General features: G+C 41.9%; 1 protein-coding gene across 6 annotated transcripts in view; it reads right to left on the bottom strand.

Moving 5' to 3' along the window:
* The window catches only part of PFKFB1 (6-phosphofructo-2-kinase/fructose-2,6-biphosphatase 1), an 88,800-nt gene that overhangs the window by 32,337 nt on the left and 28,855 nt on the right, over positions 1-27,608 (bottom strand). For 2 of the 6 annotated variants that reach the window (XM_081042939.1, XM_081042937.1), the window contains exons 2-9: positions 25,069-25,194; positions 21,638-21,731; positions 20,611-20,677; positions 19,625-19,699; positions 9,837-9,893; positions 7,710-7,831; positions 2,929-3,136; positions 52-198 (exon numbers count right to left, since the gene is read on the bottom strand). In XM_081042939.1, coding sequence (XP_080899065.1) covers positions 52-198; positions 2,929-3,136; positions 7,710-7,831; positions 9,837-9,893; positions 19,625-19,699; positions 20,611-20,677; positions 21,638-21,731; positions 25,069-25,194 — 896 coding nt within the window. Of the gene's footprint in view, positions 1-51; positions 199-2,928; positions 3,137-7,709; positions 7,832-9,836; positions 9,894-19,624; positions 19,700-20,610; positions 20,678-21,637; positions 21,732-25,068; positions 25,195-25,614; positions 25,725-27,608 lie in introns of all 6 variants that reach the window. The other 4 variants (XM_081042938.1, XM_081042940.1, XM_081042942.1 and 1 more) reach the window with 3 other exon arrangements.

Raw genomic sequence — 27,608 nt, 5'->3', positions numbered from 1 at the left:
CCAGAGTCAAGTCCCACCACCCATCAGGAATTCCACCCCCTTACATCTCACCGCATCAATCTCGTTCAGGGCCTTCCACTGCTCATAGGGAACACCCAGGGCCTCAGCTGTCTGGATAGTCCTCTTCATGTGGCTGGTCCACACCTTCAGGGAGCTGATGCCCTGGGACTGAATGAAGTTGGCCAGGGCATAAGCATACTGGAAAGTGTGTGGGGGTGTGCAGAAGAGGAGAGAAGGGGAGAAAGAGAGACATGAAAGAAGACAGGGTAGCCATGAGAACAAGCTCAGATCTGTCACAAACAGTGGAATGATGATGAACAAGCAAGAGTACAGAGTTTAAATGTTTCCAATTTATAAAAAAAGGCATACTCTGGCCCATGTGACTAAGGATCAAGGGAATAGCAAAGAGTACACTTGTTTATGGGTGCATATGTGTGCATGTTCGTTCATTGATGTTCGTTCATTGATGTTTGCTCATTGAACTCCCTACTTGGTTATTCATTCATTCAAACAGCCATTTGTGGAGACTGGGACAAGAGTACATATGGAGGCACTCCATCCACAGTCTATCTCCCTTCTATTCCTGCCTCCATCTTGTACTTGTAGATGCTTTGAGTACATGCTTGTGGTAATTCAGTCACATGACCAGGTTCTGTCCACACCATAGCTTCACTGATCCCCACGATCCACAAAAAGTGAACCTTTGGCCACCCCTTCATCCAGGGGTGAACACTCCTGTGATGTGGCCACTCTCAGGTGGACAGACTCTCAGATAAGGTCATGCAGGCACTGCAAACAGACTCTGTACCAAAAAGGCAGGCATTCCTAGGGTTCTGGGTACTCAGAGTGTGGTCTAGAGGTGGTGGGTAGGATTTTGAGGACATTTCTCTTTGACCCTTTGAAATGTCATTGCTTGAGCAGGGGTCCTAGTACCCAGGTTCTAAGGTTATTCAAATATGTACTGAGCGTGTGTGGTCCTATGCTGGGTAATGGGGTGTCCTGCTCTCAAGACACGGCCAGTCCACTGGGGGAAACAATGACAGCACTAAAAGGAACCACAAAGGGCTGTGGGAGCCCAGATGAGCAAGTGATTCACTCTTCTTCTGCATATGGGCGTGTTGTTAGTCACAGATGGTGTGTGAGGTACATCTGCACAAATGCACAGATACAGGCACACATTTATATGTATAGATATGGATTTTGTGTACACACATTCTAATTAAGGATTGTGAGCCACAGTCAATGTGCTCTGGTGGAAGGAGCCCTTCCTAGTAGGTAGATGACGGGTAGTAAACTGCTCCATGTGCCCTGGGACATGTCCCTGCCCCACTCGGGCCTTGTGTCTCCTGCCTGTAAGATGTGAACAGCATTAGCTAACCCAGCCTGGTCACTGAGTGGCAGGTTAGATAGTGGATGGGCAGCACCTGGAGCACTCTTGGCACATAGTAGGTGAGAGCTAGTGTGACTGATGTGGTGACAGTCAATGGAAAAGTGCTTTGTGAACCCTTCACAGTGCACTGTGCCCAGGAGCTTGAAGGTTGGGGCCAGGTGGATGTGAGTACATGCTCACGTTTGTGTGGAGGGAGGCACACCGTGTGGAGATGGCCACCTGTCCTAACTGGGTGCTGCGTTGTGTGGGCAGGGCCGTGGCCGTCCCCAACCAAGGCAGAGGCAGATGATGCCTCTGGTGGCCTCTGACTGCTCTGAGGAGTGGGAGAGGTGGGAGTCAGAGGTCAGAGTCCACCTCAGCGGGAGGCTGCCTGTCTGAAGCCAATAGAACACAGGCATGAGGAAGGGCTTTCCGGGGAGGTATCTTGCCTGGGACACCACCACCTCTACAAGGAGGGGAAGCTGAGGGGCTGGTAGGAAGGCCTGGTTTTCAGTCCTGGCTCTGGCTGTGTGACCTGGGGCCGCTCTGTGCTCCTGTCTGGCCCTCAGCTTCCTCATCCATAAACTGGTGGTGGTAATGCCCACCCCACAGAGCTGCTGTGAAGGTTAAATGAGGACACGTGGAAGCAGATGGCACCATGCCTGTATACAGGTGTCCAATAAATGAGGACGCTCCCTCCCTCCTGCGTCATACTTCCCACTTGTCCCATCCCCAAGCGATCCCCCCCAACAAGAACCTGTGCTAACAAGCCCAGGCACAGGGCCAAACCCTGGGTAAAATGTGTCTGTTTATAGAGCCAGCACCCATAATGTGCAGGTCACTATGCTCAGCTGGAGAGAAGGGACTCATGCCATAGTGTCAGAGATGGGCCACAACTGGGAGAAATGGAAGCTGGGGCACAGTGACCTGCCCGGGGGAGGAGAGGACAGGGGAGGGCTTCCTGGATCAGATCACTGAGCAGCAGCTGGACCCCGGATGAGGGTGGGGGAAGGAGGGAAGGAAAGAAGCAGTAACTGGTGGGGGACAAGTACTGACACTGTGGTGACCTGCGGGATGGTAGGGGGGTGTAGCCTCAGCCCTGAGTAAAGGAGGAGGAAATGCATTCAAGGGTGGGTCACTTCAGGGCACCTGTCTGTGCAAGTGATGGTCACCAGCTGACAGAGGATGGCAGCCTAGGTGGGGACACTGTACAAGCGAAGGTACAGAGTTGTGAGAAAGATGAGGGGACCGGGAAGGCAGGAGTGTAGGGTGCTCATTATGATGGGGTTGAAGAAGCAGCCAGATCTGAGCAGGCCTGGAATACCAGGACCAAGCTCTCAGACTTGCAGATGCTGTGGGCACATGGGAGCCATTCAAGGACTGGTCAAGACTGAGTAGCTGACAGAGTGAAAATACGGGAGTGACCAGAATCTGCTTCTACCTTGTCACTGAGCCCCTCCCCCCCCATTCTCAAGGCCCAGGCAGTAGTCAACCCACCCATCCGTGGCCCAGCTGGCTCAGCTTGGCCAATGCCTCTGGGTATATGGGGCCCTCCCTACCTGCTTGCCCCGAGCTGAGAGGCCGGAGTCACCTCCGATGCGGCCTCTGAGGTTGAGTTCACTCTCACCGTGCCGGCATAGGTAGATAGCGCGGGGTGTGACATGGATGTTCATGAGATAGTAGACTGTGCGGCTCTGGATGTGGTCCTGCACTCGATTCACCATGTAACGTGTGCCCACGTCGAAGATCTTGATGTAGGACAGGTGGCTGGGCCAGCCCCAACAAGAGCAAGGGCAGCTTAGGGGCTGAGGGTAGAAAGGCTAATCCCAAGAGAAAGCCCCAACCATATCCTGCCTTCAAGCCTCCTCCAGAACACAGCTCTCACACACCTTTCCTCTAACAAGATGCCATGCCCTGCCCTGTGTTATAGAGACTTGGTTCCTGGTCATCTTCAGGAGCTTACTACCCACTATCCTCTCCTGCTGTCTCCTTTCATCCATCTCAGCTTGAGTCAAGTAGTCTTTTCACCTTCACTTATCACATTCCAGGCATCTAGGATTCTCTCATCTGTGGTTCACACTCCTGACATACTCAGAGAGAAGCAGTAATCCTCTGTGGTCCTGGATGACTCCAACATGTCACTGACAGCTCCTGACTTGTCCACTCCCTCTCCCTTTAAGTCATGAGCCAAGCTCTGCCTCTCTGTTCTTTGAACCTCTGCTATGATATATTGTACTTGACAGTCTATAGGCTGCTGCCAGACTGTCTGTGTGTACTTGTATCTCTCTGTGTGTACATGCGTTTTCCTTTCCTCATTCAGAAAGGGGAATGGTTTGGGTTCTTTCCCTATCTTCTATGCAGTAAAAAAAAAAACAAAAACAAACAAACAAACAAACAAAAAAACATACCCTTGTCTGTTCTATGCATTGTGCTTGGGGTGGAACTCAGCATTTGCCCTTTGAGAGCTATTAGGCCAGTCAGTAATATATACTTAGAAATGCGTGATCTATGCTCAATACCTATTCCACAAATAGTAACTCACTTTAAGATGTGTCAAGTACTGGGCTGGGGGGATACAGATGTTGTTCATAACGTCAGTGGAGAACTTCTGGTCCTTGCTTCAAGCCCTTTTTTCATTCTCTCAATTCTGTGCTCTGTCATGAGCTAATAACTATACACAGAGTGATAATCAAATTATTCAACAACCTGTCTGCAGAGGAGCTCAAAATGGGGGACACAGACTTATCAGAAGACTAGAACCATGGAGCAAGACTGCTGAGGCACCTGCTGTGCCAAGCATTCATTCTTTAATTGTTTGATTGTCAAGAGTTTAGGATGATCACTGGAAAAAGGTGGGGGAGGCTGGGGCAATGGAGTGCATCAGCATCAGCAACCCTATGTGCACAGTAACAAAACCAAGTGAATGGACATAGCTGCACTAACCCAAGGCAGGTAAGGCAGTGGCTAATGGGATTAGTTTCAGAAAGTCTCTTTGATCTTCCTAAAGAAGGCCTTTCTATTTCTATCTGCATCATGTTTACCATGCCCATCCATATCACTCATGTCCAATGGTTCTCATAGGGCACTCATTTGCTGAACATTTTGGGGGTTTCTGGCAGACAGTAGAGTCTTAAAAGTGCATAAATTGTCATAACCTGTTGTCATGCAGCAGCCTAACCATCTGTCCCCTTGTACCTACCCTTAAAGAAAGGAGAGTCTGTGAGATTGATCCTTTCAGGGGCTTTGCTTCACCTTGGTGCTTACACCTTATGTCTCCCTGTTTGGCCCCAAAGGATGGCTGGTTAGTCAATGACGGGTAAGATTCCTCAAGGAAGGAACAACCTAAGCCAGGCACAGTCAGATAGGGGCCATTAGGAGGACTCACAGGGTTGACAGAGGTGGGCATAGACCCCTACCTTCCCCCCGGCTAAGGAGAGCTTCTGTGTCTGTGGCTAAATTCCTTCCCACAACCTGCTTGGGAAGAGATTCAATGATGTGATAACATCAGTTCTCCATCTATTCATATCAGTAAGTTTCAGCATAAAGGTTTTGATCCCTTGGGGAGGTACATACATCCTGAGACTTACGGTTTCACTGCTTGCAGGCAAGGGGAATTGGTTTGAATCAGTTTCCTAGTATAATGTATGAAATTCACAGACCGTGGAGAAAACAATGTTACTTCCTTGTGTGTACATCAATAAAAGCCACAAGGTGGCCCAATTCGGGGCTCTCAGTCCTTTGAGGCTGTGAGACTCTTGGCCCCTAGTGCATAAATTTCTTGACTTCTGTTTCTTTCTTAACCCTTTGCCACCCTTTCTCATTCTCTCACTGCCCGTGTTGTGCTTGATGAGATAATAACCATTCTAGGAAGCAGACATTGTATTTCTGTTTTATAGGCGAGGAAACTGAAACAGAGAGAGGAAGTGATTTGTCTAAGGTCAACCTGTCCAAGGACTCTCAGAGCTTAGGGGTAGAAAATATCTGACGTAGCTTTGTTGCCTGGTTACTATCTGTTTTTGACACTAGGTTCTTGGTGCCTCTGCAAGAACTTCCAAATTACTCAGCTTAGTCTGACATTCTAGGTGCCTTCATACACTGGCCCCACTTGGCCTCACCTCACTGTCCCATGCCCATGCTCGTAACTTCTCCGTTTCACTTTAGCCTTCATTCTTTTGCTGGTATATTCTTTGCACTCCTCTACTCTTATTCAAATTTAACTGGTTTATTACAGAATATTGTTCTCGTTGCTTGAAAAGGTGTTCCTTGCCTGATTTCCAAAGTCGAGCTCCTATGCATCCATTCTTCAACAGTGAGTACATTCATTCTCTCTAGGAAGACTTCTTTGAGTCCAGGATCATGTGAAGTCATTTAGAAGTGCTTTACACTAAAAGCATTATAGTAGCTAATGCCCACCCCCACCATGTATAATTAAAAATAAAAAATTACAAATTATATTATAGTAATAGGAGGAGGTTCTACTAAGTTCCGGTTTTATTATTTTTTTTCTATTTTGAATAACTTGATGCTGGAAATATAAAATATTAAAAGCTTTCAAGATTATTTTCTTCTTGTTTTTGGTCGTCTCTGCTTTGCTGTTGCCCTAAACACATGCCTAGTCTACCTACTTGGTAAACCTGCTTTTCTAGACCATTTCCTCCAAGCTGGGCTGGGTCCACTCCTCTGTGTTCCTCCAGCCCACTCGTTTTACCATCCCTTCAATTATGATCAACTGGTCATTGTCTTCCCCAACCAAGTGGTCATTCTATCAGAGTAGGGACAGCCCTTCCCTCTTTGGGTTCCTAGGGTACAGCTTAGGGCTGGGACCTGATGCCTGGACTGTAAATATCTGCTGATGGGAAAATGATTTAATAAACCCAACCTTCAGAATCAGTCATTGTCAGGCCCAAACTGATTCATCGAGCACTAGCTGAACACCTGCAGGAGTCAAGGTCAAAGGCTAGGGGCTTTCTAAACGCCATTATTTCACCTCAGCTCCCCTCCTTCAAATTTCTTTCATCATATGCTGCTAGCCCCTAAGGTGCTTTTGTGGAAATTTGAAAAAGTTACACTTTCCTCAGGGAAGAAACAGTCCCACTCCAGCACACATGCCTTGGCGAGAAAAGAAAGTGTACCCTTGACCTGAATGTCCTTATATAATGAACAATCTTCACAATTGTACATAAGGTCCTGCCCCTTGCACTGTGTAAGCCTCATGTGACACTTTTTATGATATAGAGATGTGGGAGGGAAAGAACCAGGCTGGAAATTTGAAGATAAGGTTTAAGTATATATTCTGCTACTAATTCAGTGTGTGGCCTCAAGTAAGCCCTTGACCTGCTCTGGGTTTCAGTTTCCCTAGCTGAGGAATAAGGCAGTAATGATGCTCATCTCTTAGCACTTCAGTTGGACAAAGTAGGAAGGATGTTCTTTAAACTTCTTAGGGTGGTAATGACTGTTTGAAACCTCCTTACCCTTCTCACTTGGGTTCCAAAGAGTCTGAGTGACTTTGAGATTCTTTTCTCAGCACAACCCATTTTGAGAGAGAGTAGGGTGCTGGGAATACCTTATATCTAAAACTTACATCTTTCCTGTACTGCCAGCTAGCAACTCTCCTGTCTTTAGTTGGTATTATGAATGAAAGTTTCAAATTTTTCATGTGTCTTCCCATACTTCAAGGCACTATGAAAGTTACCTGAGGATAGAACCCACCTCTCTTGCGCTTATTTACACCCCTATGTACACCACAGCCCAAAGGGTCCAAATACTTATTGATTGAAGAGGTAAACGGACATTGTGAAAAGTGACATGACTAGGAGACAGAATATGTGGTTAAAATCTTAGCTCTATCATTGACTTATGGTGGGAGCTTTGTCAAGTGGTTTTAGCTCCCTAAAACTCAATTTCCTCTTCTTGGAAATTTATGATCATAAAACACATTTTAGCCTCATTTAAAGGGATGCTGAGAGGATTCAAGGAAATAAAGAAGGTGAACATATTTGGAAACTGAAGTATCATCCATGAGTGAAGAATACTTTTGAAAACATAATAGCAACAACCACATGAGAGAGACATTTTTTTTCCCAGAGATCAGGTCCCTGATTGGTCCATATCGCTCAGGAAAACACTACTTCAATCCTCGTGTGAACACCTTACACATCAAGGAATTGTGACCTCATTGATAATTAGTGCTAGGAGGGCCCTTGAAGACAGATTATCAAGTTCAGCTAGCTCTCTTATGTTACGGATAGAGAAGCTGAGGTCCAGAGAGGGAGGACATTTCCCCAGGACATCAAAACAGAGCTAAGGATCTAGACCTGGACGTTGGGTTGGGGACCCTTACCTGTCCAGTTCATCATCCAAGGGTTGGTAGTTGACCTCATAGCATTCAATTCTTTTTAGAAAATCTTCCAGAACCTTTTCCCGGTCACAGTCTACGTAATCAGGGCTGCCGAGTTTCACTTGCTGGGAGAAGGGAGAAGGACAGAGAAACCATGGGAGACAGAGACTCTGACAGTGCCCTTGGAAAGGGCCTTTAGAGATTATTTAGTAAAACATCCCTCAAAGTAAAAATGGCAAAACTAAGACCTGGAGAAAGGGTCTTGCCCAAGTTTATAAAATGAGTCAATTGAAGAAAATCTGGACGGTGTGATTCCTTATTACTTATCTCTGTCTGGCCAAACAAGGTAGTTATATTACATTCAGTTCTAGAGCACACACTATTTAAGAAGAACACTTATAAGAGGTCTACAAATTGTAATGTGATAAATAGTTGAAGAAGAACAGGAGAGTTTGACCAGGGTCATAATGGCTGACATGTATCAAGTATTTACTGGGAGAACATGGAATGCTGGCTTTAGATTTCTGGAGGTCTGGCATCTCCAATTCCCCGAACACCTACCTTCTTCACCCATATTCCCCATCTCAGTGAATGGCACTATCATCCACTCAGTTAGCTGAGCATAAAAGGAATCTGGGAGTCATACTAGTCCCTTTCTATCATTCCCCACCTCTCAGCAGACACCAAAATTTTCTCCACTGTATCTTCCAAATAGCTCTCCAATCGGCCTTCATTTTCCCATGCATGGATACTCACTATAGCTTTGTGACTGATTGCTCTGTCTAGAATCTCGATGGTTCTAGTAGCCATAAGGATATGTCTAACATGCACATCTGACCATGGAATTCCCTTGCTTAAAGCCTTTAACGATTTTCTCATATTTTTTAGGACAAAGTATGAAATATTTTAGCGGGTGACTCATGGCTTGTCATGATTGGGCCCCAAATAATTTCTTCATTCTCATCTCCCATTGCTCCCCTATTTTTCCACTCACTTTGCTTTAGCTAACTTAAGCTACTTATAGATCCCCAGAGATGCCATACTTAGTATATGCTATTCCCTTATTTTCTATTGTTCACCTGCCAATTTCCTATGCATTCTTCAAGATTCAGGCCACCTATTACCTTTACTGAGAGGCCTTTCCTGATACACCCTATCCTTCCCATGCCACATTACACCCTCAACATTGTGTTCCCATAGCCTCCTTTGTTCTTTCATCTTAGCACTGATCTCACAGAGCTGTGTCTATAAACTTGTAAGTTTCTCTCTCTAGACTGTGTGATCAAGGGCAAGACTCTCGTCTATCCATTTCTATGTCTCTAATACCCAAAATGGTCCAGCACAGGTGTATAGATTCATTTTCTGTCGAATCAATAAATGGAAGGATATATGATGGATGGGTGAAGAGGAAAGAGAGGGATTGGACACGTTCTGTGGCCCAAAAGGCAAAAATGGGACCAAATGAGTAGGAATTACAAGGAGGAAGATTTCAGCTTGATTGCGCTGCATTTGATGAAGGCAATGAGCCTCCTGTCGCTACAGGTATGAAGAGAAAATCTAGACAAACATTTAGCTGAGATTTCAGTATCTGATGGAGGGTTAAAGGAGATTAATTTTAAGATCTCTTCTGTACCTGACCTACAGAAATTTGATTAAATAAGGAAAAATAAAATGTGGTAAGTGATCTAGACCACATACTTAGAACCTAAGAGCAGTGATAGCTCTGATATGAATTGTGGGGCATAATAAAGAGCTTCTGAGGCAGATAGCCAAGGCTGAGATCCATTCCCAATTCTACCTCTTCCTGGATTTATATCCTCTTGACAAGTCACTTCTCTTGGGACCTCACTTTCCTCTCTCCAACACTGAAATAATTCCTAACATACAAGTCTATTCTGAATGATCAATGAGAGTCAAGCTTCATGCCTGGTGCATGTTAGGGACTCTATATATGTTGGCTTCATTTAAATTCATAGGATCACTGTAGGCCACAATGGTCAGTGAATGCTTCCTATAGGAAGAGGGAGGAGAATCTTGGGGAAGAATACCTCTTTTAATCTCATAGAGGTATTTTCAGGCATAATCTAAGCCTTGGTGAAGTAAGGAGGAAAGGTAACTGGTGCTCCTTACCCTGATGTTTTCTGCAATGATGCCAGGGTCATTACAGATGGATTCAATGAAAAACACCTATAAGAGAAAGACAAGAGAGATTTCCAGCAGAGAATTATGTTTGATAGGAGCCAAACGTAGCTCTGAGTCATCCCTAGAGGCACCTCTGACAATATAATTTCTTTTTTTATCTTTTTTAAAATTTTTATTTATTTATTGGGGTGACAATATTAGTGAAAAAACATAGATTTCAGTTGTATAATTCTGTATTACATCATCTATAAATCCCATTGTTCACCTCCCAGAGTCAGTTCTCCTTCCATCACCATATATTTGATCCCCCTTACCCTTAACTCCCTCCCCCCACCTCCTTACCCTCTGGTAACCATTAAACTATTGTCTGTGTCTATGAGTTTTTCTTTCTCATTTGTTTGTCTTGTTCTTTTGTTAGTTTTGGTTTATATACCACATATCAGTGAAATCATAGGGTTTTCTGCTTTTTCTGTCTGACTTATTTCACTTAGCATTATACTCTCAAGATCCATCCATGTTGTCACAAATGTTCCTATATCATCTTTTCTTACTGCCGAATAGTATTCCATTGTGTATATATACCGCAACTTCTTTATCCATTAATCTATCGAAGGACATTTTGGTTGTTTCCATGTCTTGGCCACCGTAAACAAAGCTGCAACGAACATTGGAGCACACGTGTCTTCATGTATAAATGTTTTCAAATTTTTGGGGTAGCTGGCCAGGATAGGAATGGCTGGGTCATATGTAATTCTATTCATAATTTTTTGAGGAACCTCCACACTGCCTTCCATAGCAGCTGCACCAGTCTGCATTCCCACCAACAATGTATGAGGGTTCCTTTTTCTCCACAACCTCTCCAATACTTGTTACTATTTGTCTTGTTGATGATAGCCATTCTGACTGGGGTGAGGTGATATCTCATTGTGGTTTTTATTTGCATTTCTCTGATGATTAGTGATGTTGACCATTTTTTCATATGTCGATTTGCCATTTGTATGTCCTCTTTGGAGAAATGTCTCTTCAGGTCCTCTGCCCATTTTTCAACTGGGTTGTTATTTTGTTCTTGAGCTTCACGAGTTCCTTGTATATTTTGGATATTAGACCCTTATCAGAGGCACTGTTTAGAAAAATCTTCTCCCATTCAGTCGGTTGCCTCTTTATTTTGTCAATGGTTTCTTTTACTGTGCAGAAGCTTTTAAGTTTCATACAGTCCCACTTGTTTATTTTAGCTTTTACTTCCATTGCCTTTGGAGTCAAATTCATAAAATGCTCTTTGAACCCAAGGTCCATAAGTTTAGTACCTATGTTTTCTTCTATGCAGTTTATTGTGTCAGGTCTTATGCTTAAGTCTTTGATCCATTTTGAATTAATTTTGGTAATGGTGACAGATAGCAGTCCAGTTTCATTCTTTTGCACGTGGCTATCCAGTTCTCCCAAAACTATTTATTGAAGAGGCTGTCTTTCCTCCATTGTATGTTTTTAGCTTCTTTGTCAAAACTCATCTGTCCATATTTATGTGGTTTTATTTCTGGGTTCTCAATTCTATTCCATTGGTCTATGTGTCTGTTTTTCTTCCAATACCATGCTATTTTGATTATTGTACCCCTGTAGTACAAGCTAAAGTCAGGGAGTGCGATACCTCCAGTATTGCTCTTTTTTCTTAAGATTGCTTTGGCTATTCGGGGTCTTTTATGGTTCCAAACAAATCTGATGATTTTTTGTTTTATTTCTTTAAAAAATGCCACCGGGATTTAAATGGGGATTGCATTAAATCTGTATATTGCTTTGGGTAATATGGCCATTTTAACTATGTTGATTCTTCCAATGCATGAGCACAAAATGTCTTTCCATTTCTTTGTGTCTTCTTCAATTTCTTTCAAAAATGTCTTATAGTTTTCAGCATATAAATCCTTCACATCCTTGGTTTGGTTTATTCCTGGGTATTTTATTCTTTTTGTTGCAATTGCACAGGGAATTGTTTTTCATATTTCTTTTTCTGAGATTTCATTGTTAGTATATAGGAATGCAATGGACTTTGTACATTGATTCTGTAGCCAGCAGCTTTACTGTATTCTAACTGTTTCTAGCTGTTTCTAACATCTTTTTGGTGGAGTCTTTAGGGTTTTCTATATATTGCATCATGTCATCTGCAAAGAGTCATAATTTACCTTCTTCATTCCCAATTTGGATGTCTTTTATTTCTTTCTCTTGCCTGATTGCTCTGGCAAGGACTTCCAACACTATGTTGAAAAGCAGAGGTGATAGGGGACAGCCTTGTCATGTTCCTGAACGTACAGCAAAGGGCTTCAGTTTTTCATCATTAATTATGAGATTAGCTGAGGGCTTGTCATATATGGCCTTTTTATGTTAAGGTATTTTCCTTCTGTACCTATTTTATGAAGTGGTTTAATCATAAATGGATGTTGCATCTTCTCAAATGCTATTTCTGCATCAATTGATACAATCATATGATTTTTGTCCTTTGTTTTGTTTATGTGATGTATCACATTGATGGATTTGCGGATGTTGAACCATCCTTGTGCCTCGGGATTGAACCCCACTTGGTCATGATGAATAATGTTTTTAAAACATTGTTGTATTCGATTTGCTAGAATTTTGTTTAGGATTTTTGCATCAGTATTCATCAGAGATATTGGTCTGTAGTTTTTTTGTGTGTGTTGTCCTTACCAGGTTTTGGTATTAGGGTAATGCTGGCCTCATAAAATGAGTTAGGGAGTACTGTCTCTTCTTCAATTTTTTGGAAGATTTTGAGCAGGATTGGTATCAGATCCTGTTTGAAGGTTTGGTAGAATTCACTAGTGAAGACATCTGGTCCAGGACTTTTTAAAAAAAAAAAAAAAGATTTTATTGAGGGGAAAGGTGAAGGGATTAGGAAGCAGCTGGTAACCACAAGATGGCCTCAGGGTTTTTTGAAAATTAATTTGGGGAACGTATTCAATAATGTTGTAAAGATTTTGTTGGGTATCCGATGGACATGCGTCCTATTTGGGAGACCACCTCAGGGATACTGTGGATGCCTGATCATGGCATTGTACACCAGAAGCTAAACATTAATGAATGCCAACTATAATTTTATATATATAATGTGACGGCTCAGTGTGAGGTCGGAGGGATAGTGGATGGGGGAGGAGGGTTCACAGTGTGAGGGATATAAATGATGAACGTCTAAGTATTACCTTGTCTTGTACACCTGAAACTAATAAATTAAAAAAAAATTTTTATTGGGGAAGGGGAACAGGATTTTACTGGGGAACAGTGTGTACTTCCAGGCCTTTTTTCCAAGTCAAGTTGTTGTCCTTTCAGTCTTAGTTGTGGAGGGCGCAGCTCAGCTCCAGGTCCAGTTGCCATTGCTAGATGCAGGGGGTACAGCCCAAGATTCGAACCTGCCACATTATGGTTCAGAGGATGTTCTCCAACCAACTGAGCCATCCGGAAACTCAGCGGCAGCTCAGCTCAAGGTGCCGTGTCCAATCTTAGTTGCAGGGGGCACTGCCCACCATCCATCCCTTGTGGGACTCAAGGAATTGAACCAGCAACCTTGTGGTTGCGAGCCCCTCCTCCAACCAACTGAGCCATCTGGAAGGCAGCTCAGATCAAGGTGCCCTGTTCAATCTTAGTTGAGGACGGCAGAGAACACCGTCCCTTGCGGGACTCGAGGAGTTGAACCGGTAACCTTGTGGTTGAGAGCCCACTGGCCCATGTGGGAATTGAACCGGCAGCCTTCGGAGTTAGGAGCAGAGAGCTCTAACAGCCTGAGCCATTGGGCCAGCCCTGGTCCAGGACTTTTGCTTTTGGGAAGGTTTTGCATGACTGATTCAATTTTGTTACTGGTGATAGGTCTGTCTAGATTTTCCAGTTCTTCATGGTTCAGCCTTGGAAGGCTATATGTTTCTAAGAACTTGTCCATTTCTTCTAGGTTATTGAATTTGGTGGCATATAGTCCTTCATAGTATTCTTGGATGATCCTTTGTATTTCTGTGGTGTCCGTGATAACTTCCCCTTTTTCATTTCTGATTTTGTTAATTAGTGTCTTCTCTCTTTTTACCTTAGTGAGTCTAGCCAAGTGTTTGTCGATTTTGTTAATCTTTTCAAAGAACCAGCTCTTTGTCACATTGATTTTTTCTATTGTCTTCTTGTTCTCTATTTCATTTAGTTCTGCTCTGATTTTTGTTATTTCCTTTCTTCTGCTGACCTTGGGTTTCACTTGTTCTTTTTCTAGTTCTTTAAGGTGTAACATGAGGTTATTTATTTGGGATTTTTTTTGTTTCTTGAGATAGGCCAGTGATGATATAAATTTTCCTCTTAAAACTCCTTTCGCTGCATCCAAAAATTTTGGTAGGTGTATTTTCATTGCCATTTGTTTCTATGTATCTTTTTTTTAATTTATTTATTTTTATTAGTTTCAGGTGTACAAGACAAGGTAATACTTTGATCTCCCCTCTAATTTCTTCTTTGACCCAGTCGTTCTTTAAAAGTATGTTGTTTAATCTCCATGTATTTGTGTTTTTTCCTGCTTTCTTTTCGCAGTTGATATCCAATTTCGAAGCCTTGTGATCAGAGAATATGCTTGGTATGATTTCAGTCTTCTTAAATTTGCTGAGGCTGATTTTATGTCCCAATATATGGTCTATCCTTGAGAATGTTCCATGTACACTAGAAAAGAATGTATAGTCTGATGTTTTAGGATGAAGTGATCTATATATGTCAATGATGTCCATTTCATCTAATGTGTCATTTAGGGCTGCTATTTCGTTATTTATTTTCTGTTTGGATGATTGATCCATAGCTGTCAATAATGTATTTAAGTCCCCTAGTATAATTGTGTTTTGGTCAATTTCTCCCTTTAGTTCTGTTAGTAATTGCTTGGTATAATTCGGTGCTCCATTATTGGGGGCATAAATATTGATGACTGTTATGTCTTCTTGTTGTATAGTCCCCTTTACCATTATGAAATGTCCATCTTTGTCTCTTGTTATCTTTTCCACCCTGAAGTCTGTTTCATCTGATATCATTATGGCTACACCTGATTTTCTCTGGATACCATTTGCTTGGAGTGTCAATTTCCACCCTTTCACTTTGAGTCTATGCTTGTCCTTGTAGCTGAGATGTGTCTCTTGGAGACAGCATACGGCTGGGTTTAGTTTTTTGATACAATCTGCTACTCTGTGTCTCTTTATTGGTGAGTTCAGTCCATTTACATTTAGGGTGATTATTGACACGTGAGGATTTCCTGTCATTCTATCTTTAGTTTTCTGGTAAGGCTGTGTCTCCATTGTTTCTTTGCCTTTTTGTTGTTGTCTATTATTTCTGCGTGGTGGTATGCTATGATTTTCCCTCTGTTTCTTCTTTTATTACAGTATGTATTTCAGTTCTGGATTTTTTTTTGATTGGTTACCCTTAAGTTTATGTAAAATAAAGTTTGATATTTAGAGTATTCCATTTTCTTCAGCACACTTACTTTCTCCATTCCCATATTCAGGTTCAGGCCTTTACTGTCTCCCTTTTTATGTTGCAACAAATTGTCCCTGTTGAAGGTGGTCGAATAGCCTCCTTTAGTATTTCTTGTAGTGCAGGTCGTGTATTAGAAAATTTCCTCAGCTTCTCTGTGTCTGGAAAGGTCTTTATTCCCCTTCATATCTAAAGGATATCTTTGCTGGATATGTTATTCTTGGCTCATAATTTCTCTCTTTCAATAGTTTGAGTATTAGGTTCCATTCCTTCCTGGATTGTAGAGTTTCTGCTGAAAAACCTGATGACAATCTAATGGGCTTTCCTTTGTAGCTTACCATCTTCCTTTCCCTGGCTGTCTTGAGGATTCTTTCTTTGTCGTTGATTTTAGACAGCTTCAATACAATGTGCCTTGGAGAAGGCCTGTTGGGATTGAGGTCATTAGGTGTTCTATTTGCTTCTTGGATTCGAGGATCCAGTTCTGTCCACAAGTTTGGGAAGTTCTCATCAACAATTTGTTTGAACATATTCTCTGTTCCCGTCTCTCTTTCTTCTCCTTCTGGTATGCCCATTATTCTTATATTGCTCCTTTTGATGGAGTCAGAATGTTCTTGTAGAGTTCTTTCCTTTCTTTTAAGTATCAAGTCTCTTTCTTCTTCCATCTGTGTAATTTCCAGGTTTCTATCTTCGATGTCACTGATTCTTTCCTCCATCCGGTCAACTCTACTACCTAAGCTGGTTATTTCATTCTTAATTTCTTCTATTGAGTTCTTAATCTCCAGAAATTCTATTTGGTTCTTTTTAAAATTTCAATCTCTTTCGTAAAATGTTCATGTTGTTCTTTCATTGTGTTTCTGAGTTCATTAAACTGCCTTTCTGTGTTTTCTTGCATCCTGTTGAGTTTTTTCAGATCTGCAATCTTGAATTCTCTGTCATTTAAGTCACATATTTCCATATATTTAAGTTTCTTTTCTGGAGACTTTTCACTTTCTTTCTGAGCTGTCTTGTTGCCTTTGTTATTCATGGCAATTACTGATTTATTATTTCTCTTCCTAGACATCTACAGGAGTGGCTGCTGCAACACGTTGATAAGAAGAGGTCTTTCTTTTGTTTTCCAATACTTGTTGGTAGAATGTTTTATTTTCTGTCCGTTTGCAGCCTTTTTATTCCTTTCTCACATAGTAGTGCTATGTTTTCTCTGCACTATTCCAGCTTCTCACACAATGGGGTGATTCCCTGGGAAACGGGCTTCTTCTCTGTTAACAGTTTGCCTGCGTCATAGGGTGCCATGTCCCTGTGGGCATGCGGAGAGCTTTTCAATTTCCAAAGCTCTTCCTGCACCAGATTCAGAACTCATGTTTCAGCAGTTCTGTTTACTCCTGCGGGGTTCCGCCCAGATTGGTGGGACCTGGGGTGGGGTGAGTTGTGAGAGGTGGCCCAGAGCATTGGTGGTGACCACCACCACAGCCTGTTCCACTTCCACAGCTCCCTCCCTTTTGCGGGAACTAGTTGGGCTGCGAATGTGTCTGCAGTCCACAGTTCTCAGAACAGCAAATATTCTGTTCTTTTCATCTGACACCAGGCAGGTGGGGGCGGGGCGCTTCTAGCACCGGGCAGGTGGGGGGTGGGGCGAGCTCTGGGAGTGTAGGGAGGGGGCGGCTAGTCTCAGTGCCTAAGGCTTCCATTCTCTGCTCAGCAGTGAGGGCTTAAACCACCGTTTTCAGCCTTCTTCCCTCAGTCTTTTCTCCGAGGTCTCTGCCGTGAGCTTTGGGTCAAGCCATGTTATATGCTGCCCCCTCAGCCCTGTGGGCCAAAAGCGGAGCCCTAGCACTCCGAGTTCTTCCCTCTCCCGCAGCTGCGGTAGTTCCGGGATGCAGTGAGCTCGGAGCACTGAGCTAGGTCTGCGTCCTGCTCCCGCGAGGCTCCATCTGCACTTCTCCCTTCCCTCCTCCCCCGCTCGCGCGATTCTCCTACCTTTAGGTGAATTCAGTAGTGGCCTGTTCGTCTTGCCTGTCTGCTGTGCAGGGAGTCCTTTGTGGAGTTATTGTGGTTCGATTAGTTGTAAATTCCAGGGGAGGTTTACAGAGGCTCACCTCACGCTGCCGTTTTGATGACAATATAATTTCATACATAATTTCTGACAACAATGCTTTCAGGATTTTGAGTTTTATGAGGCAGATTGGCTCTAAATTAATGGCTCCAGATTGTTGTTTTGTGTTTTTACTTTTTTTAAAGTGAGACACTATAAGTATCGTCTACAAAATGAGTTAGGTTCTTAGAAGCATGTAATGCACCAAGAGAGATGGACAACCTTTTGCAAGTAGAATGCTAAGGTGATGATGGGAATTTAGCTCACCTTATACCATTTTATCTGAAGTCAATTCTCCTAATGCCAATTTACCTAATTAATTTAGCTAAAAGTATTGTCCAGAGCAGTGATGCTTTTCTTTCTTTTTGCAAATGAAACTTTTTCTAATTCCCCATCACCTTTTAAACTCATTCCCCCATTCTCCTCCTTCCCCTCTGGCAATCATCACTTTGTTCTCTGTATCTATTGTGCTGTTTCTGTTTTGTTTTATTTACTCTTTTTTTTTTAGATTCCACAAATAAGTGAAATCATACAGTATTTGGCATTTTCTATCTGACTTATTTCACTGAGCATAATACCCTCTAGGTCTATCCATGTTGTCTCAAATGGCAAGATTTCATTTTTTTCATCTGAATTTGTTAGTCTTATGATTTTGTATTAGTTTCAGGTGTACAAAACAACAGAGTGATTAGATATTTATATACCTCACAAAGTGATAATCGCAATAAGTCTATTACCTATTTGACACTGTAAATAGTTAATACAATATTATTGACTATATTCCCTATGCTGTACTTTATATTGCCATGACTATTTTTTATTATAGTTTATATTCAATATTATTTTATATTAGTTTCAGGTTTACAGCATAGTGTTAGACATTTATATAATTTATGAAGTGATCCCCCCAATAAGTCTTGTACCCCTCTGACACTATACATAGTTTTCACAATATTATTGACTACATTTCCCCATGTTGTACTTTACATCCCTGTGACTATTTTGTAACAACCAATTTATACTTCTTAGCCCCTTCACCTTTCTCATCCAGCCCCCCAACTGCCCTCCCATATAGTAACCATCAGTTTATTCTCTGTATCTAAGATTTTTCCTGTTTTGTTTGTTCATTTCTTTTGTTCTTTAGATTTCACATATAAGTGAGATCATATGATATTTGTCTTTCTATGTCTGACTAATTTCACTTTGCATAATACCCTCTAGATCCATCCATGTTGTTGCAAATAGTAAGAGTTCATTCTTTTTTATGGCAGAGTAATATTCCACTGTATATATGTACCACAATTTCTTTATACAGTCATCTATTGATGCACATTTTGATTGTTTCCATATCTTGGCTATTGTAAGTAAATAGCACTACAGTGAACATAGGGGTGCACGTATGTTTTCTAATTAGTGTTTTGGATTTCTTTAGATAAATACCCAGGAGTGGAACTGCTGGGTCATAGGTAATTGTACATTGAATTTTTGAGGAAACTCTATACTGTTTTCCATAGGGGCTGCAAAAATTTGCAGTCCCACCAACAGAGCACAAGGATTCTTTTTTCTCTACATCCTTGTCAACACCTGTTGTCTGTTAATTTATTGATGATAGCCATTCTGACAGGTGTGAGGTGATATCGCACTGTGGTTTTTATTTACATTTCTCTAATGATTAGTGATGCTGAGCATTTTTTTATATGTCTATTGGCCATCTGTATGTCCTCTTTGAGGAAATGTCTATTCAGGTCCACTGCCCATTTGTTAATTGGATTGTTTATTTGGTTGTTTTTGGTGTTGAATTGTATGAGGGGTTTTTTTTTATAAGTTTTGGATATTAACCCCTTATCAGATGTATCATTGGCGAATATGTTTTCCAATTCAGTAGGATGCCTTTTCATTTTGTTGATGGCTTCCTTTGTTGTGTTTACTGTTTTTTAGTTCTTACATATGCTTTTTGTAGAGATTCTCTCTTCTATTTCCTCATCTCTACCCCACCCCCAGAGTGTCAGACTTAGCAATCATCTTGTGGCAACTCTCCTTTCCTGTTCTGTTCTGTTTTGCTGCTTTTAACCATGATTTGGAAAGCAATTTCAACAAAATTAAAATGTTGAGCCTATGGTAGCTAATTTGGCATCTATGAGTCCTCTGGTTTGCCTTTCTCTGGGATTTGTGCTGGATAAGTAGGCTGTAAAGAAGAGCAGGAGTGTTACTGTACCTTGTAACCATGTTCTTTAGCAAACTGCAAAATCAGTGACCGTCGTTCTCTGGTAGTGTTGGTAGCATCAAAAACCTAGAGAAAGATGAGATGGGTATACTGTGAGTCTGGTACTGACAAAACACCTGCTCTTTGATCATCCCTGTGGTCAGCTAAGTGGAGTGCTACTAGGAGGGGATAGGACTTGAACAGGGTGGTGAAGAATAGGAAGGGATTTAGAATTGGCTTGTGTCAATGTCTCAAGCACTCATTGAGCCCTACTGTCTACCTCTAAATGCAGCATACTCTGTAGGTATAATAATAAGACAAGAGGAAAATTGTGAGTTTTTATTAGGATCATTTTACAGGTGAAGTAGCTGAGTCTTAGAGGAAAGATTTGTCTTAACCAAGGTCACTGACAGTTGCTAAGAGAGCAGAGCTAGAACCAATTTCTCAACTCCTAGGTAATGCTTCTTCCTTCCCTATCACTTTGGAGCTCTTTAAGAACAAGAAACTACTCCCTAACCTAAACACCTTAGATGGGACAATTGGTATATTTGAGGATCTTTTCCCCTTTTAGAATTTGCAAATCCTACCTCAAGGGTCTATGAGATTAAATTGACTAAAATGATTAGGTAAATCTTAGAACTAAAAAATGTTTGTACTGCAGTTTTAAATTCCAGTGTAGTTCTACTGAATTCTTGGGGATGGAGTGGTACGTATAGCGGTTAAGAGTGTAGATTCTGGAGCTACACAACCTAGATTTCAGCTGTAGCTTGCCACATACATATTGTGCCATTTGGGGGGATTATTTAATCTCTCTGTGTACCATTCTTCTGCAATATAAATTGGGGTATAATAACAATATCTATCTTGTGGGGGAAGGTGGAATTAAATTAATATGTGTGAAGTACTTAGAATAATGTGTGTAACATAATAAATGCTCAATACATATCACCTGTCCCCATGCCAGCAAAAACCTTAGGGAAAAATGCAAATTTCTTTACCGCAACATGACCTTCCTCACGGCTGAGATAGTCATGAACATCCTTCAGGGCTGCCAGGGCACACTGCCTGAAAAAGATGGAGAAAGAAACAGAGGCAAGACCTATCCCCAAGATGGGTTCCTCTCTATTTTTTTTCATTATCTTTTGCACCATCTCTCAGATGTCCTATTGAAGATCTACATGGGGTGTCCTATGTTCTAGGCACGATGACAAGCACAGAGAGGTCACACAGTTGAAAATGGCTTTGTGTACATTTTAGGGGTAAGTATAAAGTGGCATACCCAGGAAAACCTGAATAATGACAGAAGCCATAATATTAAAGGCTCCAACTCTTTTAAAAAAAAATTTTATTAGTTTCAGGTGTACAAGACAAGGTAATACTTAGACGTTCATCATTTATATCCCTCACACTGAACCCCCCTCCCCCCATCCATTATCCCTCCGACCTCACACCGTAAAGGCTCCAACTCTTGAGCTAATAAAGCCAAAGCTGAACTGGCTCTTGAACTCAGTTAGAGCCTGAGTGTATGGTTTATGAAGTAGAAGGCATTCCTGTGATGGGTAACAGTGCAAGCACAGGTATGACGTTGGCAATGTATTTATGATTTTGGCAGAAATCTATTTAGTTTTTACTCTTTGCAGAGCTTTATTATGAGGGCATGGATCAATAAATGAGACACAGGCTCTGTTCTGGAAGTGCTCATAGTCTTGTAGAGAAGAGAGACCTTGAGGTTGAACAGATGAGACTGCAGAGACTGGAGTGGGCCAAGCTATTGCGACTCTTTTCTCAAATGCTAGGCTGAGAAGTTTCCATTCTATCCTGTCAGATGTAGGAGACTGTTTAATGTTCTTAAAGCAGGGAATTACTATGACCAGAAAAATGGCAGAAGGACTGTCCAGACCACCCTTTGAGAGTGAAGAGGGCCTCCTTGCTAACCCAAGTGGCTCTATCCCACTCCACCATCACGTGAACAAAGCCCTCTCTCAGGCAGTAGGCAGTACAGGTCCAAAAATGTCACGTACTTACTTCCTTATAAGTAGGGCCTCCATGTTGTCTGGAAGAAAGAATTCATAGTTCTTGTAGCTAACTGCCTCTCGTCGATACTGGCCTAAATTAAACACTGAAAGCAGGGAACACTGGTGAAGAGGTTGGGAAGGTTGCAGTGGCAAAAAAAAAAGTCTTTGGTGGGAGGGATTTTAGAGGTAAATGGTATAATTTTTAACTATATGGTATTTCTTATAAAGTTTCAAATTATGGTTATCAGCTCATTTATTATTCACAATCCTAAAAAGTAGGAATAACAATTCCCATTTTACAAATGAGGAAACTGCAGTTCAGAGTTAATAACTTTCAGTTAATTAGTGGGGAGCTGGGATTCAAACCCAGGTCTGTTTGGCTCCAAAGCCGATGGTCTTTCCATTATTCTATTTTATCATAAACTCTAACATTTTTCATGCCCTACTCCATTGAAAAGATAAAGAAATTGAGACCCAGGGAGTAAAATCAATCACCAAAAGTCAAACAATCAGTCAGAACTAGACTGGGCTTCCTGAATCTTAGTCCAATGTTATTACATCTTTCTGTATTATGACAGAAAAATCTAAATTTATGTCCTCTCTAGACCGTACTTTCTCATTTGTAATGGTGAAAAACCAGAGGGGAGGGAAGGAAAGGAAAGAGGATAATGGGCAAAGAGTTAATATAATATTTCATTCATTCATCCAATAAATACTTTCTGATGGTTACTCTATGAAGCAGGACATGAGTTCTGAGGTCACAGAGATGAACCAAACCTATGTGATGGGGCCCCATCAAAGAGCTCAGAATCCAGCAGGTAGGACAGAGAATAAACCAGTAAACAGAGAGCACTCACACAGTTTAAGTGTTCTGACAGAGCCATGCAAAAGAGTAAGGGGGAAATAAAAGACTAATTATCTTCGGGTGATCTAAGAAGGTTTCTTGGAGAAAGCAGCATTTGAACCAGTCCTTTTAGGAGGGCAGGCCTTTTATAGGCAGGCATGGGGTTGGGGGTGGAGTGGGGAACATAGACATTCCAGGAGGAGGAAGAGCTTGAGCAAAGGTATGGCATTGGTAGAAAGCAGAAGTGTTTGGGGGGATGGTGAGTCATTCACTGTGACTGAGGCCTGAGAGACTGGAAGGGGCCTATCGTGGAGGGTCTTGAATGACAGGCTAAGAAGTTTGGATTTAAGCCTGCAGGCCAAGAGGACCCTTGGAGGCTGTAGGTATGGCTAGCTTTGTGCTTTGAAATATGATTGTGAGGGCCTCCGTGAGAATGGAGGGGAGTGAAGCAGATGGGAAGCAGGCACATTATGGCAGAGAGCCATCCGCCAATCGGCCATGTGCGCCTACTCTCAAGAGGAGCCCCTCAGAGCCTAAAGTCCTACAGGAGAACTCTTTCTTTTCCCCTTCTTTTCTGCAAATGTCCTACTCCTCCCACAGGACCCAGATCAAATATACCCTTTCTGGAAGTTTTCAGTGCCTTCTTGTTGGTGGTTTCCTCTGTGAGCTCCCTTAGTACCCTGCTCTGGGATTCCTAGGTGACATGAAGTATTCTTATGCATGCCAGTTAAATGAAGACCTCTTCAAGCACAGGGTTTGAATCTCATCCATTTTTGCATCTCCAATGCTTAGCATGGGTTTGGGCACATTTGAAACCATTGGGAAACTCTTCACCAGTGCATTAGAGAAAGACAAAGTACATGAATGGAAAGAAGAAATAGGAGAGAGAGAGGAGAAGATTTGGACAGAGGGAGGGAAGGGGGCAGGTAGATAAGGGTGTTAGGACGGGCAAGAGAAAGGAGAGGAAGAGAGAGGAGAAAAGAAAAGTACAGGGCCAATATGGGATTCTTTTCTCTTCCCTTCAGTAGACCAAGTACCAGCCCTAGCACGGTGAGTGTCAGGCTTTGGAATCAACCAGATGTGGGTTCATATCCTGCTTCTGTCACTTACTGGCCATGTGCCTTTAGATAAGGCACTTCAGCTTGTTGGACATTAATTTCATCAACTGTGAAATGATGATACCATTAGTTCCTCCTTCATGGTTGTTTTGGAACTTAAGAATAGATGTGAGTTCTTTGAGGACAGGCATCCTATCTTACTTGTCTTTGCCCAACGTCCAACAAGAGGCTTGGGACAGCTGTGTGCTCACAAATATTTAATGATTGAGTGAATAAATGAGTGCCCGAAGAGACCTGTTTTCTGTACTGGGGAGCAGTGCTCCATTGAGAGAGAGGGGGGGAGAGAGAGAGAGACAGAGAGAGAGTTAGGCTAAGTACTTGCTTAGTGTACAACTAAAGGAGGAACATGTCAGCCATAAAAATTTTCAGCTATGTTGATATTCTTTAAAAGCATCAATATAGTCATCAGGGAATAAATAAAAACCTTTGGTAGACTTTCTTATATTTACTGTTTTTATTCTGAATTGCATATGATGTGGGGGCACCCTATCTTTTAGTGTTTAGCTTTAATCTTGTCATATTTGAGAGACAGAAATTAATATGACCTAGTTCCCTGCCTCCCTGAGCCATTCCTGGGGAGACAGACCCCCACACACACTACAGCAACTCACTATGTAACTAGTGTTGGTATAGAGGGGGATGTAGCAAGCATTAGTGTGGGAGCTCAGAGCAGCGTGTGTCTCTGAGGGGGAACAGAGGAATCAAATGGGGATGGTGATACAGGGCAGGGGATAGAGAAATCAAGTGAGAATAGGAGAGAGTGATTGCTGAATAAGGGGTAGTAAACAGAAAGGAGACCACATTGAGGAGAATGGAAAGATGGAAGTGGGGGTGAGGGGGTTGATAGGCAGGGAAGGAGACCTCTCCAGAGGCAGAAAAGGGCAGGACAACTTCTGGCTGGGGAGGGGTTAGCTGACAGGCTCAGACCTAAGGAGAGACTTGGAGAGAGCTGATGCCTTCTGGACTCAAAAGGACAAGGTGAGCTAAGGTGTCCAGGTTTAGTGAAAACTCTCTGGGGCCCTCTGGGATGCAGCTTCGAAGTGCTTGAGTCCACATGCTCCAAAAGTTTGAAGAAAACCTTAAGGTTGTGAAGAAATGGTAAGGCTAATAAAAGTAGTAATATTGTTGTGATAATAATATAAACAGTAATAAAAATAATGTTACTCATAGGGCTGTTGTGAAGTATTGCAAAAATGGAATTTCTTGAGGAAAGAGATTTAATGTTAGTAGTTTTTCTGCCTAGCACCTAGCATGGGATTGGGCACACAGTATGTGCTCAGGAAATTTTAAAATTTGTAGGAGTGCAGTGGTAGTGGTAATAACAGTAGCAGTAATAGTAGTAATTATAGTCCTAATACCGGTAATAATTGCAATATTCCTGGTACTGAGGGCTTTGTCCCTTCTGAGGCCGGCTACCTTACTCTGTTTTCAGCCAGTGGCCTGTAGGGGGCTGTAGAACAAAAGGTTTCAGAGACATACCTTTAGTTGGTGTTCCTATCCAGTTGAGATACCGGGTGAGCTTCGTAGAGATGTAAGTCTTTCCTCGAGCTGGTAAACCCACCATAATCACCATTGTGGGGGAATTCGTAAACTGGGGTATGGATGCTGGAAGACAAACAGAGCCTCAAAAGTTTATCTCTATGATCACATGACCTTCTGGTACCAGCTCAGGGATGTAGAATTGGAAGGATCATCTCTACCACCATTATAACAAGAAAAAAACCCTGTAAAATTGCAAATTGACTTTTCTTGAATTCACCAGAAAGCTGAGATTGTAGGGCAAACAGCTAACCCAAAATCTGTACAGCCATCAATAGGGAGCAACAGGGCCCAGATATTTATCTTTTGCAGATAGTACTGAACAATATATAAACTCCTAAGAAAATTCAGCTAAAAATGGTTAATGAATTATTAAGGGTTGGTTGTGGGCTAGTGTGAGAATGTGAATACCCTGGGGGCTGAAGACATAGGTAGTTTTGTATCCTCTTGCATACTTTTCCTCTAGGAATTTTACCAAGTACTCACAGGAAAGACTGAAAAGAATCCTGAGAAAGATATCCTGAGGTTATCCTGAGGAAGGAAACATAACAGCAGCCATTGCTGAAAGTGTTCCCAGACCATTCTTCCTATATACCCTGTGGAACAAAAGCCTTAGTCATCATGGGGAAAGACAATAAAATTGTAGCTTGAGAGCACTGGTGGAAATTCACTAAAGCTGGCAGAGAGGAGTAGCCGACACCACTGAAACTGCCCACACCAATCTTCTCTATCTCCTTTCAGGAAAATAAGCCTTAATCTGCAGAAGGAAGGGAAACAGGAACTGAGGGCACTGGTGGAAATTCAACACAGCTGGAGAAGAAAAATGGAAAAAATGCTCTAATTCAAGAGGAACAGGAATATGTGCTAGGCTCATCATTATATTTAGAGGAGGGGCAGGAACACTTGGGAAAATTACACGTCAAAGACTCACGGTAAGCCTTCCTAAGACTGATGCTTAATTAAAATAGCATAAACTGCCCTTTGTCTCCTACTCCCCACTACCAGGCTAAAAGGAAAAAAAAGGAAAAAAAAAACCTGAGTAAAATATAATGGACTACATCTTTAAAGGATACAAGAAATAAACTGTCTCCAGAGAGAAGCACAAAGGGAAGAATCAAGGCAAGAAGAAAACTCAGTCTGACGAGACAAACAAATCATCAGGACCAGACTCAGTTATGAGACACACTTTGGAATTATCAGACAGGAAATTTAAAATATCTATGATTACTATGTTAAAGGCTTTATTGGAAAAGGTAGACAACATACAAGATCAGATAGGTAATTTCAGCAGGGGGATGGAACATATAAGAAAGAATAAAATGTAAATACAAAGAAAAACACAGTAACATATGACGAATGACTTCAATGTGCTTATCAGAGAACTTGACACAGCTGGGGAATTGGCAAATTTGAAGATAGATCAATAGAAATTATACAAACTGAAATGCAGAGAGAAAAAAGAGTAAAAAAAGTAAACAGAACAAAACATTCAAGAACGTGGGGACACTCGCAAACAGTGTAACATATGCGTAATTAGAATATCACAAGGTGTTTTCCATAGTGGTTGCAACAATCTGCAATCCCACCAACGGTGCACAAGGTTTCCCTTTTCTCCACATCCTCGCCAGCACTTGTTGTTTGTTGATTTATTGATGATAGCCATTTTGACTGGGTGAGGTGGTATCTCATTGTGGTTTTTATCTGCATTTCTCTAATGATTAGTGAGGTTGAGCATTTTTTTTTCATATGTCTGTTTGCCATCTGTATGTCCTCTTTAGAAAAATGACTCTTCATGTCCTCTGCCCATTTTTGAATTGGGTTGTTTGTTTTTCTGGAGTTGAGTTGAGTGAGTTTTTAAATAAATTTTGGATATTTACCCCTTTAATAGTATGGAGGTATCTCAAAAAACTGAAAGTGGAACTTACGACCCAGCAATTCCACTGCTAGGTATCTATCTGGAGAAATCCAAAACTCTAATTCAAAACAATTTATGCACCCCTATGTTTATTGCAGCAAACAACCGAAATGCCCATCGGTAGAGGACTGGATTAAGAAACTGTGGTACCAGCAAAAGTAACCATTGACAAAATAAAGAGGCAACCGACTGAATGGGAGAAGATTTTTGCAAACAGTGCCTCCGATAAGGGGCTAATATCCAAAATATACAAGGAAATCATGAAACTCAACAACAAAAAAACAAATACCCAATTGAAAAATGGGCAGAGAACCTGAAGAGACATTTCTCCAAATAGGACTTACAAATGGCAAATAGACATATGAAAAAATGGTCAACATCACTAATCATCAGAGAAATGCAAATAAAAACCACAATGAGATATCACCTCACCCCAGTCAGAATGGCTATCATCAACAAGACAAATAGTAACAAGTGTTGGAGAGGCTGTGGAGAAAAAGGAACCCTCATACACTGTTGGTGGGAATGCAGACTGGTGCAGCTGCTATGGAAGGCAGTGTGGAGG

This window comes from Rhinolophus hipposideros, assembly GCF_964194185.1.
Source record: "Rhinolophus hipposideros genome assembly, chromosome: X".
Taxonomy (NCBI): Eukaryota; Metazoa; Chordata; class Mammalia; order Chiroptera; family Rhinolophidae; genus Rhinolophus; species Rhinolophus hipposideros.
The sequence above is the reverse complement of the archived record's forward strand: the minus strand, read 5'-3'. Positions and strand labels throughout refer to the sequence as shown.